This window comes from Anneissia japonica, unplaced genomic scaffold (genome assembly GCF_011630105.1).
Source record: "Anneissia japonica isolate Jap-2015-1 unplaced genomic scaffold, ASM1163010v1 scaffold288053_len460827_cov147, whole genome shotgun sequence".
NCBI classification, from domain to species: Eukaryota; Metazoa; Echinodermata; class Crinoidea; order Comatulida; family Comatulidae; genus Anneissia; species Anneissia japonica.
In genome coordinates this window covers 404,011-419,449 of record NW_022725151.1, presented here as the reverse complement: position 1 = coordinate 419,449, position 15,439 = coordinate 404,011, and the positions used below count along the sequence as shown (strand labels likewise).

Sequence of the window (15,439 nt, the reverse complement as noted above, 5' to 3'; positions counted from 1 at the left end):
TCGACATTCAAAAACACTGCAGGTTTTATGTGCCCCTACTTCCTTTTTTTTTGTTTTGGCATTTTGTTTTCAAAGACTAGCCTAGGCCTCTACAACAGCAAGGTTGTGCACCAGTCACAGAGCACAGATGAACACTATGTAGAGCAAAACTACGTAAAGCGAAATTCTATGGCCTCTTGATGTCCCCCCCCCAGTGGTACTGTAGTTGCCAGGTTTTCAGATAATTTCATTTCCAAATTTAGTGAAAATGGTGTATAGCTGATATAAATGATGAAAATGATTTATCTATTTTATTGAAGTGTTTTTCTCTCACTTCCCTCAGTTGTAACTACCAATCATAATGAATCTACCACCAAGCCACCTGTTTCAACAGAACAAACTGGCGTTGAATCACCGATTAGAGCGCAACTACGAAATGACCCCATCCCCACTGTATCCTACTCAAGTAGTGAGGATGAAGAATTTTTTGACGTTGATGAATATCAAAGGTATGAATTTGTTTTATAATAATCGTTTAATTAGATTTTGTTGAAGTTTTGTAGAATCAAATTTGATAATTTGGACAATTTCGCTTAATGCTCTTTCTTCCGTAAGTTTCTTTTCTTTTCAATGGTTATCATGTCTTATTATGACATATCCATTTCTTTTTGTCTTTTTTCAATACATTTATATTTGTTTGTTTTCCCCTAAATATTCTCAAACTCTCTTCTTTTGTTATTCTTTCTCATCAAGTTATTTTTATCATTAGTAGGTGCAACCACCCGCAAACCTTTATAAAGGTGGTTAGTTTTATATGCCTTATAAAAATTAATATTTATTTTTTTGTGATGGTGATGATATTTTTTATTCTCATAGTGATGACAATAAAGATGTATCGAAGAAAGTGAACGGTGCTGAAAAGGAGAGAGCCGAGTCTTTCTCAAGATACGATGAATCCGAAGATGAAGATGATGGTAAATATTCTACACAAACAGATTTCATATGTATTCCAAAGAATGCAATGCAAGCCTATATTTTTATGTCTAGTTATTACTGTCATATGAATTACTAATCAGGGGCGGATTTAGGGTCAGGGGGCCGGCCCGGCCCCGGCCCCCCCCCTTTTGAGAGGTTAAAAAAAAGAAAAAAAAAGAAAGAAAAAGAAAAAAACGATAGCCCAAAACGCCTCAAATGTTATTTTCGGGCGTCTAAAACACAGAAATTCGCGGGGGCATGCCCCCGGACCTCCTATTCCAGTGTTGTCTCGATCGGCCCAAATTTCGGCCCCCCCTTTTGGACATCTCTGGATCCGCCCCTGCTAATGACAATAAATTATACTGAATACCGAATAGTGATTTTATGATTCTAACTTTACTTGTTGACCTTTTTTTCCTGAAGATGAAAAAATATAGTTTGAAATATAAATCAAGTATATATTTAGAGTTTGTTTCTACCAATCTTATGTCAATCTTATAGGTAGCCCTCATGATTTCTGAAAAGATTACATCAGTGGCAGATTCAAGTAGAGACCCAGTTGGATGGTTTAGAAAACCAATAGTAGAGGAAAATAAATTTAAGTTTGAGAGTGCCTTTTCCAGACATGTCATGAAGGTGTCTTAGCCCGGGGATTTCGGACCTCAGCCCCAACTAAGTTAAGGCTTACGTGGTCTAGACCCCCATATTTATAAAATATCCCCCCTAGGCCACCTCTGTTTGAATTCCTGGATTATGCCAGTATATAAGCTTTAATACGTAAGTTATTTTATTTATAATTGTAGATAATAATATTAATGATAATGTTTGGAATTTTTTTATAGAGTTTCATACAGAAACTATTATCTACAAATGTCTCAATTCTTTATGGTTGAATTCCATTTAAAAAAAGATGGTTGATGTCGTTATATATTGCTGTTGTTTTTCATCTATTATCATGTTTTTTATGTCTGTATGGTATAACATTCCAAATGAAAGGTGAAAGAATTGTTTAGCGATATGGGCACACAAGATTGGCCTGAAGCGAAGTACTAAAAGATGTGATGATCCCAAAATTGGAACAGGGGAAATTGGAAAATGCAAGGTTGGTGACAAGAAAAAACCCGCCTACTGGACACATGTAAAGATGAGAAGGGTGGGTGGGTGAATTTAGAAAAGATGACCACCTCAAACAACTCTACAACAATCGACGAAAAATACTGTACGTTTTACAAAAATCAAATGGAACTATCAATTTGGACAGATGGATGCATACATAAAAATGGACATGTTTACACTGCGCACGAGAGAAAAGAACAGCAAAGTATTATACCTTACTGGCCCCAAAAACAAGTTTGTAAAACAAACCAGTGGCAGATCCAGGAATTTGAAATAGAGGGGGCCCAGAGAGGGACTTTCACAGATGAAAGGCCTATGGAAGAAAATTTATGATTATGGCACCTTTAGATTTGGGGAAATGGCACTCTTAGACTCAAAATTTAAGTAGAATTTTCTTTTTTTCTCAATTTTTTTTTTATTTTGAAAATGTTAGGGGGTGGGGGAGGGGCCCAGGGCCGGCTGGCACTCAGACAAAAAATTTGCGTAGAATTTTCTTTTTTTCTCAATTAAAAAAAAAATTTGAATAATTTAGGGCAGAGTGGGGGGGGGAGAGGGGTGGACCAGCTTGGCCCCCCCCCCTTGAATCCGCCACTGCAAACAGTTTTTCATGATACGTTACCTTTGTTCTCTTATAGTGATTGATTGTGAAAAGCATGGGAGTGTCATCACGCACCTCCTGTCCCAAGTACGCCTTGGGATGGACCTAACCAAAGTCGTGCTTCCAACTTTCATATTAGAGACGAGGTCAACTTTAGAGATGTATGCAGATTTCTTTGCGCACGCAGATCTATTCTCAACGTAAGTAAACAGATTTTGTTTTCCTTTTTATAAGAAAATTTTATTTATTTTTAAAAGGTCCCAAAAATGTATTTAGAAATCAAGTTCAGATGGTCGGAATAGGAAATGAGATTATTAGGTCTTTGGAATCTAGATGTTAAAAGCTAAGAAATGACGCAACAATTTTTAAAATCGGATTACAAATGGCAAAGATACGATAATTTATATTTTCGGTCCAACATGTATTAATAGACTACATGGGAATGTTAAATGACTGAAGACTATCTCTTTTGCCGACAAGCGCCTGGTTTTGCCAGAGTCGGTCACATTTATTAAAGTAGAAAAATGGCGTTTTGGGCTCTTCCTTGGTTAGTGACGATGACAGCAGCGACGGTAATATTTGGTAGTTTTGGATGGATCACTTAATCATTTTAATTCTTAATCACAGCACCAACTACAGTAAGTGTATCGCTTGTAATTATTGTTAATATATCCATTCCGTGTGTATTCCATAACGCTACTCTTTGTTTTTCATTTAGTATTTCCTCTATAGATGACCCTAAGGATAGAATGTTTCAAGTGTTACGATGGTACCTATCTGCCTTATCAGCCGGACGCAAGGGCTCAGTCGCTAAGAAGCCCTACAATCCAATCATTGGAGAGACGTTTCTCTGTTATTGGGATGTGGATCCCGAAAATACAGATCAGGTAAAGTACGGCTGCATTATGCTTGCTTTATACTGTATGCAAAACATTATGGAGTAAACCATTCTTGTAGTGTTTAGTATGCCTTATGATTTGTTGGTTCCTTTGCATTGACCTTTGACATATATGTAAGCAATTAATATGAGATTGCTTAATCAAATTGTACTGCATGTTAAAGTGTCATGGTATTGTATATATCTTGGTTTATACTACTGTTGTGCTCAAAGTATCATAGGGCTGTGCACATTGGATTCTTTATAGTGTGTGTGCAAAACAGATTGTGACAGTCAAATATTGATATAACTTGTGAGGATTGTGCTATAAATCATAGGATTTATAGGACTATCCTATAAGGTAAATTTCCCGCCAATTAATATCAAACAAGCGGTACTGGTAAAAAAGACAGTATGAATTATTGCTTCGAACAAGGTATCTATTGTAGAAGTCTGATGAAGATAGCCTATCTAATGGTTACTCTGATTTTTTTTTTCACCCATAGAATGACTTAACAACAGATGGCCCTTTACCCTGGGCTCCAAAAGACAGTGTAACTTTCATTGCAGAACAAGTATCCCATCATCCTCCAAGTAAGTATCTTACGTTAATTTACATGTCAACCTTGGTGTATAATAGTGGTTTGCGTTGGTTTGAGGGGGAACATCGTTTCCCCCCAGTCAGTTCCAAAGTATACTCCTTAACTCAATACTAGAATACTAGAAGCACCTCATTGGAAATATTATGTCTTCAGACTTAAAAGGGATTGTTTGCGTATTTCACACAAAGAAATCTAATCGACAATCCAATCCAAATATCTGGGCACCAATTCCACATATTTTTGAATGGTATCTTCTCATTTCATTAAACAATTGTTTTGCTCTTTTCTTGTTTAGATTTAGATTTTTGTTTTATTCTCTCTAGTATCTGCATTCTATGCTGAATGTTATAACACAAAAATGGCTTTCAATGCACATCTATGGACTAAGTCAAAGTTCTTAGGATTATCAATAGGCGTTGATATGATCGGGCAAGGTAATGTATACTTTTTATTTATAAAAATACATAATATAAAATTTATTTGCAATACAAAAATAGATAAATGGTATAATTATTCAATCAAAGAACAGCAGTAGGAACTGAGTTTTGTTTTTAAATTACCAACGCAAAGGCAATTGAAAAAGCTTAAACATTGCAATTGAGTTAAAGCATGAAGAACAATAACATTAACAATAAAAATGCTCAAATCTTTCAATATTACATTCATATTCAGAATGATTGTTACTCTTTCTAAGGAGCGACTATTTGGGTACATCCTACAATGGACCATATCCCCAGGGTAGCAGGGGCTGTGTTGATCAGTACACCGGTGTATCCCCCCTACTCATCTCGAATGATGTACTTGGTTCCTTTAAAGTGCACATGAACCAATTGTCTACACTGGCCTACGGTTTACAGTCCTTATCTGAGAAGACTTACTCCACCACCAAAACCAAAGGCCGGTATGCCACTCAAAACGAGTGACGATATTATAGCTATAGCTTTCGAAGCCCCTTCCTTCATTGCTCGGCCATTAGACTTGCCTTGGATTGAATTCACTCTTGTGCCAAGTATTGCTCCTGGTGTTGAACTACTTTGAGAATTTAAAAAAAATTATTTTTCTTTTCTAACAGAGTGTTTATCAAGCTCTAATAATGATAATGTAACAATTGTAACTTTTACCGAGAATGATTTTACTGGCTCTTTTTTGAGCTGAGATATAAAACAGGATCTCACAGAGCCAGATCCAAGATTTTTTGTTGGTGCAGGAGGCTGAGGAGGGGGTTGTACAGTATTCTATCTCCTATAAGAAGCCAGTGACTAATATATTCTGTTTTTGTGTCATGCATTTTATAATCATGTTTTTATAATGTAATGTATTTTTTTCTTAGCTTGTGCATCTGACCTGAAACATGAGGAAGACTACTTCTTGACTTTCCCTAGTGGCTATGGCCGATCCATCCTGACCGTGCCCTGGTTTGAAATGGGTGGCAAAGGTCAAATCGTATGCAATAAAACAGGATTCTCAGCGAATATAACATTTCACACTAAACCTTTTTACGGTGGAAAGAGACATAGAATTTCAGCTGAAGTTGTGTATGTATTAATAACTACGTTATCTTTGATAGTATAACTTCACCATATTGGTGTAACTAAAGCAAATCAATTTTTAAAAATTTTAGTTATTAAGGAATTTTACCAATCACCAGATTCTAAATACAGTGCAACCTCTAATTCGAGACCCCTCTAATTCTGAAACTCTAATTTTATACCATTTTTTCAAAGAACCAAATAAAAATCTTTAATCTTTGAATACAATTGCTCACCCTCTAAATAGAGACCGAACCCCGAAGACCACCCCAAATTTTTTGGTTCCAAAGGTGAACTTGATTTGGAGGCGAACTGTATTACTATTTGGGTAATTCCGTGTCAAATCAACCAGAGGTCCCAGGTTGACCGTCTCCGATTTTTATGAAACTTCTTAAAAATGATCCACTATATGAAAAATCAACGTACACAAAAGATTAGCCCTACTGGATATGTAGTTTCCGAGATATTGATGCCCCAAAAAAGGGGCGTGGCTCTTCAAGATGCGCAAATGCAATTTCCTCAAACTTTGGAAGCTTATAACTCAGGATTGGTAATAGCTATCAAGGTCAAACTTGGTATTCTAACTTATATTCCCCCATATTACACATTCTTGTGCCAAGTATTGCTCCTGGTGTTGAACTACTTTGAGAATTTAAAAAAAATTATTTTTCTTTTCTAACAGAGTGTTTATCAAGCTCTAATAATGATAATGTAACAATTGTAACTTTTACCGAGAATGATTTTACTGGCTCTTTTTTGAGCTGAGATATAAAACAGGATCTCACAGAGCCAGATCCAAGATTTTTTGTTGGTGCAGGAGGCTGAGGAGGGGGTTGTACAGTATTCTATCTCCTATAAGAAGCCAGTGACTAATATATTCTGTTTTTGTGTCATGCATTTTATAATCATGTTTTTATAATGTAATGTATTTTTTTCTTAGCTTGTGCATCTGACCTGAAACATGAGGAAGACTACTTCTTGACTTTCCCTAGTGGCTATGGCCGATCCATCCTGACCGTGCCCTGGTTTGAAATGGGTGGCAAAGGTCAAATCGTATGCAATAAAACAGGATTCTCAGCGAATATAACATTTCACACTAAACCTTTTTACGGTGGAAAGAGACATAGAATTTCAGCTGAAGTTGTGTACGTATTAATAACTACATTATCTTTGATAGTAGAACTTCACCATATTGGTGTAACTAAAGCAAATCAATTTTAAAACATTTTAGTTATTAAGGAATTTTACTAATCACCAGATTCTAAATACAGTGCAACCTCTAATTCGAGACCCCTTTAATTCTGAAACTCTAATTTTATACCATTTTTTCAAAGAACCAAATAAAAATCTTTAATCTTTGAATACAATTGCTCACCCTCTAAATAAAGACCGAACCCCGAAGACCACCCCAAATTTTTTGGTTCCAAAGTTGAACTTGATTTGGAGGCGAACTGTATTACTATTTAGTAATTTTTTTTTGACAGTATTATTTTCCTTTGATCAGTCAATAAATTCCAATAATATCAAGACAACCAAATGAAATTGTAATAACTGACAGAAAGACATCTGTTAAAGTAGGCTTTTAAGCAGGAAAAAAGTCCATGCAAGTTTTATTAAATCACTTTACATTCTTTATGCTTATTGAATGAACTATACAATGTAAAAATAATATTCTGCAATACACAGGGTCATTGACGACCATGATTTATTCATTATTGGTTTTGTGTAGGGCTGAGCTAACCTTATGCATGTCAATAATTTTTCTGATTTAAAGGATAAGAAAAATGAGAGGAGAAATACTTAATGGCATTGTATAACAATGTGCAACTTTCTTTCTTTGTTCAGTCATGTGTCAGACCCTAAGAAACCTATTTTATCAGTACAAGGGGAATGGAATGGTGTCATGTGTTCTAAAGGCCCCAATGGGGTAAGTTCCTATTATTAAGACCCTTTTTACACTGCCAAGGTCACATGCGATAATTCCGGAATGATACGGATGCATTTTAATTGTTTTTGTCTTGTTTTGTTTTATTCAGCATCTCCCACATGAATAAAGGAATAAAGAAAAGGATGCCATGGATAACCCATAAAGTTAAGAAAACTTATTCCAATGGGGTCCAACTACAAATAGATAAATAAACAAATTAATAAATAATTGGCAGTTTATAATAAAAATTCACAAGAAACATCAGACACAACATCAACAATATAAAACAAATTTAACTTAAACTATGCCTAATTTGCATCAAATGTTGTTCACACTAGCAACTCTGGCATGTACCCGGGTTGTCCAACAATGAATGCACCCTGCACATCGACGCCTAAATGTTTGGCAACCCAAGTCATAATTTTTGCCGTTTAAAAAACCACAACACTAGAGTTTCTAGTCCGGCTACTGGAAATTTGGCTTGCAGTGTAAAAAGGGTATGAAAGTTGAAATGTATTCTTTGATGTACATTATACAGTAGGTCATTCTTCAGTTACATTGCACATTGCCTTGGTTAGATATACCACTGTTTTATAACCCATGTTATCATACTTAAATTTTTTTGTATCTGAAAACAAACATTGTTGAAGAAATTACATGTGCAAACATTTATATATAATTTACGTTAAAAATACAAAATTCAAGACATTGTAAAAGGTTCCAGGTTCTTTTGACACATTCAGTGTATAGTTCTACATATGTAAATACTGTACTGGGCTAACAATGCACTGTACTTCCTTGGTAAAACTAACCGAAACGCTGATTAGTTTTACAATAATAGTCCCGTACGAATAGCCCAGGAAACTCAACTGTCAGAAAAGCCTACCAGTTAAATTTAAACAGGTTGATTGTGCACAGTAAAACTGGCCAGATCAATAGATGTTGTCACAGATTAGCGTCTTCAGTAGTTAATTGTGATGGCTCGATTATTTTTACTATTTCTCGCATTAATACTTGGTACAGACAGCGGTAAGATTTACCGAGTAGATACTCACGATCTCTTTTTTAAGCCCAGTGCAATTGCAGCTTATTTACAATAAATTATTTTTTTTCCCTAGAAATATGAAGAGCCTTTTGTTGATACTAAATCTATGAAGATTATTAAGAAGAAAGTGAAGCCAATGAGTAGCCAAGGAGAGTACGAATCTAGAAGGTAAGTAAAAAAAGTATAATGACTGTATTAACTAGAAACAATTTAATAATATGCTGACTTGAGTTTAGTTGACTCACATGAGTAATAGGAAGCTTTCGATTGCACGACGACGGTAGGACGTAGAACGTAATGACGTCACGAAAAGTCATCAACGCATGCTAGAAAGTTAAGGTCACCTCGTCGAGTAGATTCTGGAATGCAATTTGGCCAAATCTGCGTATGCAGATAACGTACAGCACCAGGTAGGACGGTCACGCATGAGTGATTCCATTCTAGCGTCGTCGCACAAATCGAAAGCTCCCTAATGAACCTTTCTTGACCGTCAATCATACTTAACTGACCAATCAGAACAGCACCTGGCATATGCACGTTTCCTACTAATAAACATATTTTTCTTTCGTCACACATGTTTACATACATTTACGCTATTGTTTTGTGTACCTTATCAACAATATCCACGGGAATGCTGCTTAGCGAAATAGTCCATTACACGCAGAATTCTCCTTGCATTACATAAAATCAACTGATACTAAACGCCCTAGAATGTGGAGGTAAGTTAATGTGGAGTCCTGGACTCTGAGCTGGTGGGCTGGTGTTTAGGTTTCATTCCTTGGTGTTTATGCCAGACTGTACAATACTTTAGAGGGTTCACAACTCAACCTGCACAGCAAGGCTGGGATGAGTCCTGTGGCTTAGTTTGTAAACAAGCACATATGAGATATAAGACCAAGTTACAATATTGTTTGTTGTATAGAGTAATAAATTTTAACTTTTACAAACTGGTATTATTATTATTATTATTATTATTAAATTCTTGTAATATGATATTCATCACTGTCAGGTTATGGAAGGATGTGACGTTTCATCTTAAAGCAAAAGACATGGAGAAGGCAACGGAAGGTAAACGATTCCTTGAACAGAGGCAGAGAGATGAGGCGAAAGAACGGAAAGAAACGGGTACTGTGTGGAAACATAAGGTTGGTATTGTGAATGTGATAACTTCATTTCAACGATTGTAAGCATGATTCTTGTGGTGAAGCGAATAAAAATGTGACTTACGCTGGGGACATAGTATGCTGTACGTCCTACAGCGGATTAATCCATCTTCACTTTCTGACAGTGCTTTTGACAATATGATGTCATCTGATAAGTGTTGGTGACAGACTTTTAGAAAATTGTCATTGTATAACACCCACCTTGTCGCACAGCCTGCTTCATGGAAGCTCGTCCGTTGATGACAGTCGATGTAGATTTCTTGGCTTCATATAGTTCATAGGTCATAATTCACGTTATTTGCCCTTGACATACAATTGCTCAAATGTTAGTAAGAAAAGGAAAACAAAATGATGTACAAAATATTTGACGCATCAAAATATTCTTAATTTGCAGTAGGCATATTGTTATTTTAATGGTTTTTTTTGTCATGTTCATATTTTTTTTATTATATCATATTTTTTATTGAGCGCATTTTATTGTTGTTTAATCATGTGTTGTCTTTTATCTTTACAAATTTCTAAGTGTGCATTTTACCAAGTTTTTTTAATCGTTATTTGACAATTTATTGTCATTATACTTTCTAATTGTTTGTATTAATATCAATACAATTTGGTAAAAAAAAAAATAATTGAGTATTAATTTTAAACCCAATGTTTTATACCCTTTCAATATTTTTTACCTATACATGTAATAAGTATTGAAGAATGTAAATTTTATGTAAATTTTCACGTATACATCTTAATTTCCACAGCATTTTCATGAAGATGGTGAAATTTTTGCATACAATCATCGCCTTCAATCAAGACTATTAGTAAACAAAGAAGAGTCTGCTTCCTGAAGTAGGTATATTTAGTGAGCACCAGTTATCTTAAGTCCATCGCACCTGAAGTATGTACATTGTAACGTCCTGGTTTTTATAGTGAGCTGAGACCACCTTGAGCTCTTCAATCTTTGAGCATGTACTGTCCTGATTTTTAAAGAGAGCATCAGCTTATCATGTTTAAGTTGTCCCCTTGAATATGTAAATCGTAATACCCCAAAATTAGGAATGGAAGTGGCCAATTCTTTATTGCTTCTGATTACCTGGTTTATAAAGTAATCAGCTTCCATTTTAAGTTTCAAATAATCACCAGTTGATGAAAAATTCACCGTCCATTGAATATGGTTCGAAATATATTAATAGATGTAGATGTGACATCGCATTAATTATGACACCTTTTTACTGTAGTTTTACATAGTTTACTTATCACTGAGTGGGTAGTAGTTTTTCTACAGTGATATGCAGATTTTTTGGCGTTTTTGTGGCTTGTGTGTGACTAACACAAATGAAGCCGTTTACTGACACTGCTAGGCATATTTTGCTGCTACGCACAGCCAAATGCCACGAGCAAACCTTATTACAGTGTTGGGGAAAACAATTGAAGCCTAGACCTAGAAGCCTATGCCTATACCTAGGCTAGATGATTGAGTTATAAATAAAGCAATTAATGTCAAATTATTTCAGGTACTGATTGGAAAAATGAATTCATAGGAGCCATTATTTCCTTTAAAATAGAAGTTAATTGTCAGACCCTTCAGGCCTTCTGGCATTTTTTCAGGAAATAATTAATCTTTTGAGTTCTGTATTTCAACAGTTCCCTGACAATAATTTCAAACTAATATTAATTTTTATTATTATTTGAATTGATATTCTTATTTTTATTATTATTGTTCCAGAATAAAATGAAAATGTATTTCTTCTCACTCTGTTAATGGAGTAAGAATCAAATAAACCCAAATTGACACCTTTTAGAGCTTTGCCAAACTGATTAATCAGTAAATAAGCAGTCTGAATAAGAGTCTAAATCCAGGTTAGTCTCACTTTCATTGTGGCTGACCTTGAAAAATTTAAAGAATTGCATCCCTAGAAGACCAAACAATAGTACTTGCAGAAAATTTTTTTTCAATGTAGACCTATTATAATAATGACAACACTCTGAACTTAAAGACAATTTTTCATGATTAAGTATGTTAAATTTATGAAAACTCTTAAAATTAACTGGGAATAGGTTTTTTAGAACCTTGGAGATATCACAAAAGAGTGGAATATTCAAAAAACCTTGGAGATATCACAAAAGAGTGGAATATTCAAAAAAAGAGTGGAATAAGAAAAAAAACAACAAAAAAAACCGTAGGTGATATATGGGAGCCTCCCATCCAAACTGAGAGAGTTAAACCTTATTTGAATTAATTATTAAGCCTAATGTTTTTTTGGTAAAAGACTGTTAAAGCCAAGCTCCATAGGAAAAGAAAATTAATAATGTTGTAGAAATCGGTGGAAAAGGATATTTACCCCCAGTTATTTAAATATTCTAAAAATCTGTGTCTCATTAACTGCTTCTAAGTTCTTTGTCAAATATGCTTTTTGTGTCTTAGAAAAAATATCAACAATTTTTTCTTTCCCTCTGGAGCATGATTTTACTGTAAAACAAAAAGTATGACATTATAGTTATATGTATTCCCTTGATCATATATCACCATCAAATATTATAAATATTAAAATACAATTAAAAAAAAAAACTATCATAGAAATTTATTTAATTACATGTAGATATATAATTTATCGCATAATTGTTATTGTTCATATCTATCATACACTCTCAGGTAGCTGAGTGTGTGTGTTTTCTAGTACCAGTGATTGGTAAATATTAAGAGCACTGGAGCAATTGTCTGCGCTGTGCACTTTTATTAATTTTATTATTGAGGACTGACATTATTACCTCTGCCAAGGAGTCCATGTATTCTTCCATGTTTGTATGTTTGTTAGGGTTACAGGTAGAGTAAAACAAATTTTCTAAGCCAGACTTGATCTTGTAAACTTCAATGAGATTTTGAATTCCGCGAGTCGACTGACCAAGCAGCAAGGCAGTGACGCTGCCAACTACAGGCGTAACTGCTTAATGTGCTGGTTGAGACTCACGTCGCCCAGTGTTTTGCTTGGTTGAATTCTTGTCAGATAAGAAATTAGAACCATGGGTGCAGTGTACGCTTCTGGCTTGCAAGGGTCCCTGCAATTTTTTTTTTTTATTATTCTTTCTAACTTTACCTCTATGTATTTTACTGCATGTGGTGATATGGCCATATAAATTCAGGGAAACAATGAATACAGTAAAGATTGCAAATATTGTAAATTGGAGATGTGATAGTTAAAAATTGTTGGTTGGTTGTATGGAAGAGCATGCCAAATTCTACAACGCGTTTCGGTGCTTGTGGTAGCCAGGTTTTCCCTCCAATAAATACCACTTTTGTGACCGGGGTTTCCATGGTCTGTGGCAGGTTTGGTCTCGAATTAGAATAAGAAAGATAAAAGACATCAATTGTTAATATGGGACCACAGAAAAGTGGTTTAATAATTAGAGGTGGTCTTTAATTGAAGGGGCCTTTAATGAAAGGGACACCTATATTTATAATTGTTATTGTAATTTTTTTTTATTATTATTTTTTCATTATTTTATTTGTATTGATATATTAGTAATGTTTTATTTTACTTTAAAATACTTACATGTTGCTTACTTTTGTTTACTATTATTGTTATTATTACAAAGCTTTATGGTATAATGTATTTAAGTATTCTTAAAATTCCATACCACCCCTGTAATACATCTTAGATTATGTTTTTAATTTTTGTTTTGATTTAATGTAATCAACATAGTGATAAACACCCACCGCTTAAGGTCATTTTTAATAATTTTATTTAGATCAAATCTACCACCCTCAAAACTATATAATACCAAAAATATGTTAAATTTTGTCTTCGGAGTATATTTTGTTGTTAATAATTTCTTTGTTAATATTTCTACTCAAGGATTATTCATTTGAATTTAGTTAATGTTATATACTTGTTTAAAACATGTTTACTGTATTAACAGTCATGTTTAATTATAAATGTATATTACATTATTGTATGTTTGTAAATATAATAGTTGTTTTCTATCAAGATTCTTCCACTTTGGATGATATTCTGATAATGACAACTTAATCTTAATGACTAATAATTATTAACTATGTCTACCAGTGGTGGAGATTGGGGAAGAAAGGGTGCATTTAGGTATATCATTTAATCAAATTCCTGACAATTAGTAGTAACAGCAAATAACCTTGTCAAATAAAACTTTTAATTAAAAAAAAAAAAAAAGTTATTCAAAACCTAGTCGCTCCCCATCCACTTAGTATGATCATTGTCATACAAATACTATGCAACAAAACAGAGTTACGAACTTGCAAATTGCGTTGATGTTTCAATATTAAAAATGAGATAACAAGATTAAGACTGATATTCCATACAATTACTGCAGAAATAGACAGATGAGTAATACAGTATCACATTGTACCAAATACAGTAGTATTGAACTGTTAGAGGTCCGACTCTCGAGGTATTGTAGAAACGTAATCCTATTTCAAAAAAGTATACCACGAACTTGAGGGCGTACTCTAAAAGGCGAGTTTTCAACTCTATTTGAATTGTAATAAGGCGCCCCCTATCTCGTGGTAGTACAATTTTTAAGGTTTCATTCTGTGCATACAAAATCAGAGCAGTTGGACCTCTTGCAATTCTATACTCATTGATTGTGCTTACAACTGTAAATTTCCAGGTACGTACACATCGTGATGTTATTTCAATTTAGCACTGCCTTAATTAGCCTATGAATGATGTCGTTCCCGAGTTTTAGAATTTGAATGGTGTTTTATGCTGTGTAGAATGTCAGCTTTAATTCATAAATTTCTGCTGCAGTTGTATGTTAAACGAAAGTGTGCGGGGTGGGAGACAGAAATTGTGGTACTATGTTAATACAGTATATTGGTATAATCAGAATATCAACACGGCCAAGAACACAAATAATAGATGGTGATTTGGTTTGTAAGTTTGAGCGAGTTCTTACTTCATGCAAATGTTGAACTGAAATAAAAAAAAATGAAATAAAATAAACAAATATTAAATCAAAAATGTTCGATATTATATTAATTAAGTTTCGATTGTTTTATTTTCTGTATTTTTCTGAACTTTATACTATTTTAAAAGTGCGCTTGATTCCTTTAATTATCCATGAGTCATATAAAGTTTATATACTGCGACAAAATATCTAGAAAAACTATTTTAATCATCTTAGAATTGCTCAGTGAGTGAGGAACAGTAATTATCAACTGAATCACAGATTGTGGAAAAAATATACGAAGACAACACTTTACCAATTATCCTTGAACATAATATACAATATGGTTAAGAATTTGTGAGTTTAAGTTTTTAACACCTTAATTTCTGGCAGTGCTTAGTAAATGTTAATTGTTACAAGCAGGGATGGCGCCATGATTTTCCTGACGGCGTGGGGGGGGGGGGGGCGGCCGAGGTCCCAGACGAAGGAGCCTATGCCTCCGACGAGGGGCCAGATTTCCCAGACGAAAGCAAAGTGGGCGTGGTCGAGCTTCTACTAAAAGATTTTGAAAGTGGTCCAGGGGCGAAGCCCCCGAAAATATTGACAATTTAGGGGTTTCAAAGGCTTATTTAATGATTTTAGAGTTTATTAATATGTAGAAAATACATAAAATAAATTTTTCTCCCCGACAAATTGTGCTTTTTCTCGGGGGGGGGG

At 34.4% G+C, this 15,439-nt stretch overlaps 1 protein-coding gene across 2 annotated transcripts in view; it reads left to right on the top strand.

Annotated features, from left to right (window-relative positions):
• Window positions 1-14,796, top strand: part of LOC117112662 (oxysterol-binding protein-related protein 9-like) — a 31,419-nt gene extending 16,623 nt beyond the window's left edge. For both annotated transcript variants that reach the window (XM_033255770.1, XM_033255771.1), the window contains 11 exons: window positions 323-488; window positions 856-953; window positions 2,706-2,868; window positions 3,387-3,555; window positions 4,052-4,139; window positions 4,471-4,581; window positions 5,478-5,682; window positions 7,522-7,603; window positions 8,722-8,816; window positions 9,658-9,793; window positions 10,564-14,796. In XM_033255770.1, coding sequence (XP_033111661.1) covers window positions 323-488; window positions 856-953; window positions 2,706-2,868; window positions 3,387-3,555; window positions 4,052-4,139; window positions 4,471-4,581; window positions 5,478-5,682; window positions 7,522-7,603; window positions 8,722-8,816; window positions 9,658-9,793; window positions 10,564-10,650 — 1,400 coding nt within the window. In that variant the 3' untranslated portion in view covers window positions 10,651-14,796. The remainder of the gene's footprint in view (window positions 1-322; window positions 489-855; window positions 954-2,705; window positions 2,869-3,386; window positions 3,556-4,051; window positions 4,140-4,470; window positions 4,582-5,477; window positions 5,683-7,521; window positions 7,604-8,721; window positions 8,817-9,657; window positions 9,794-10,563) is intronic.
• Window positions 14,797-15,439: the final 643 nt, after the last annotated feature.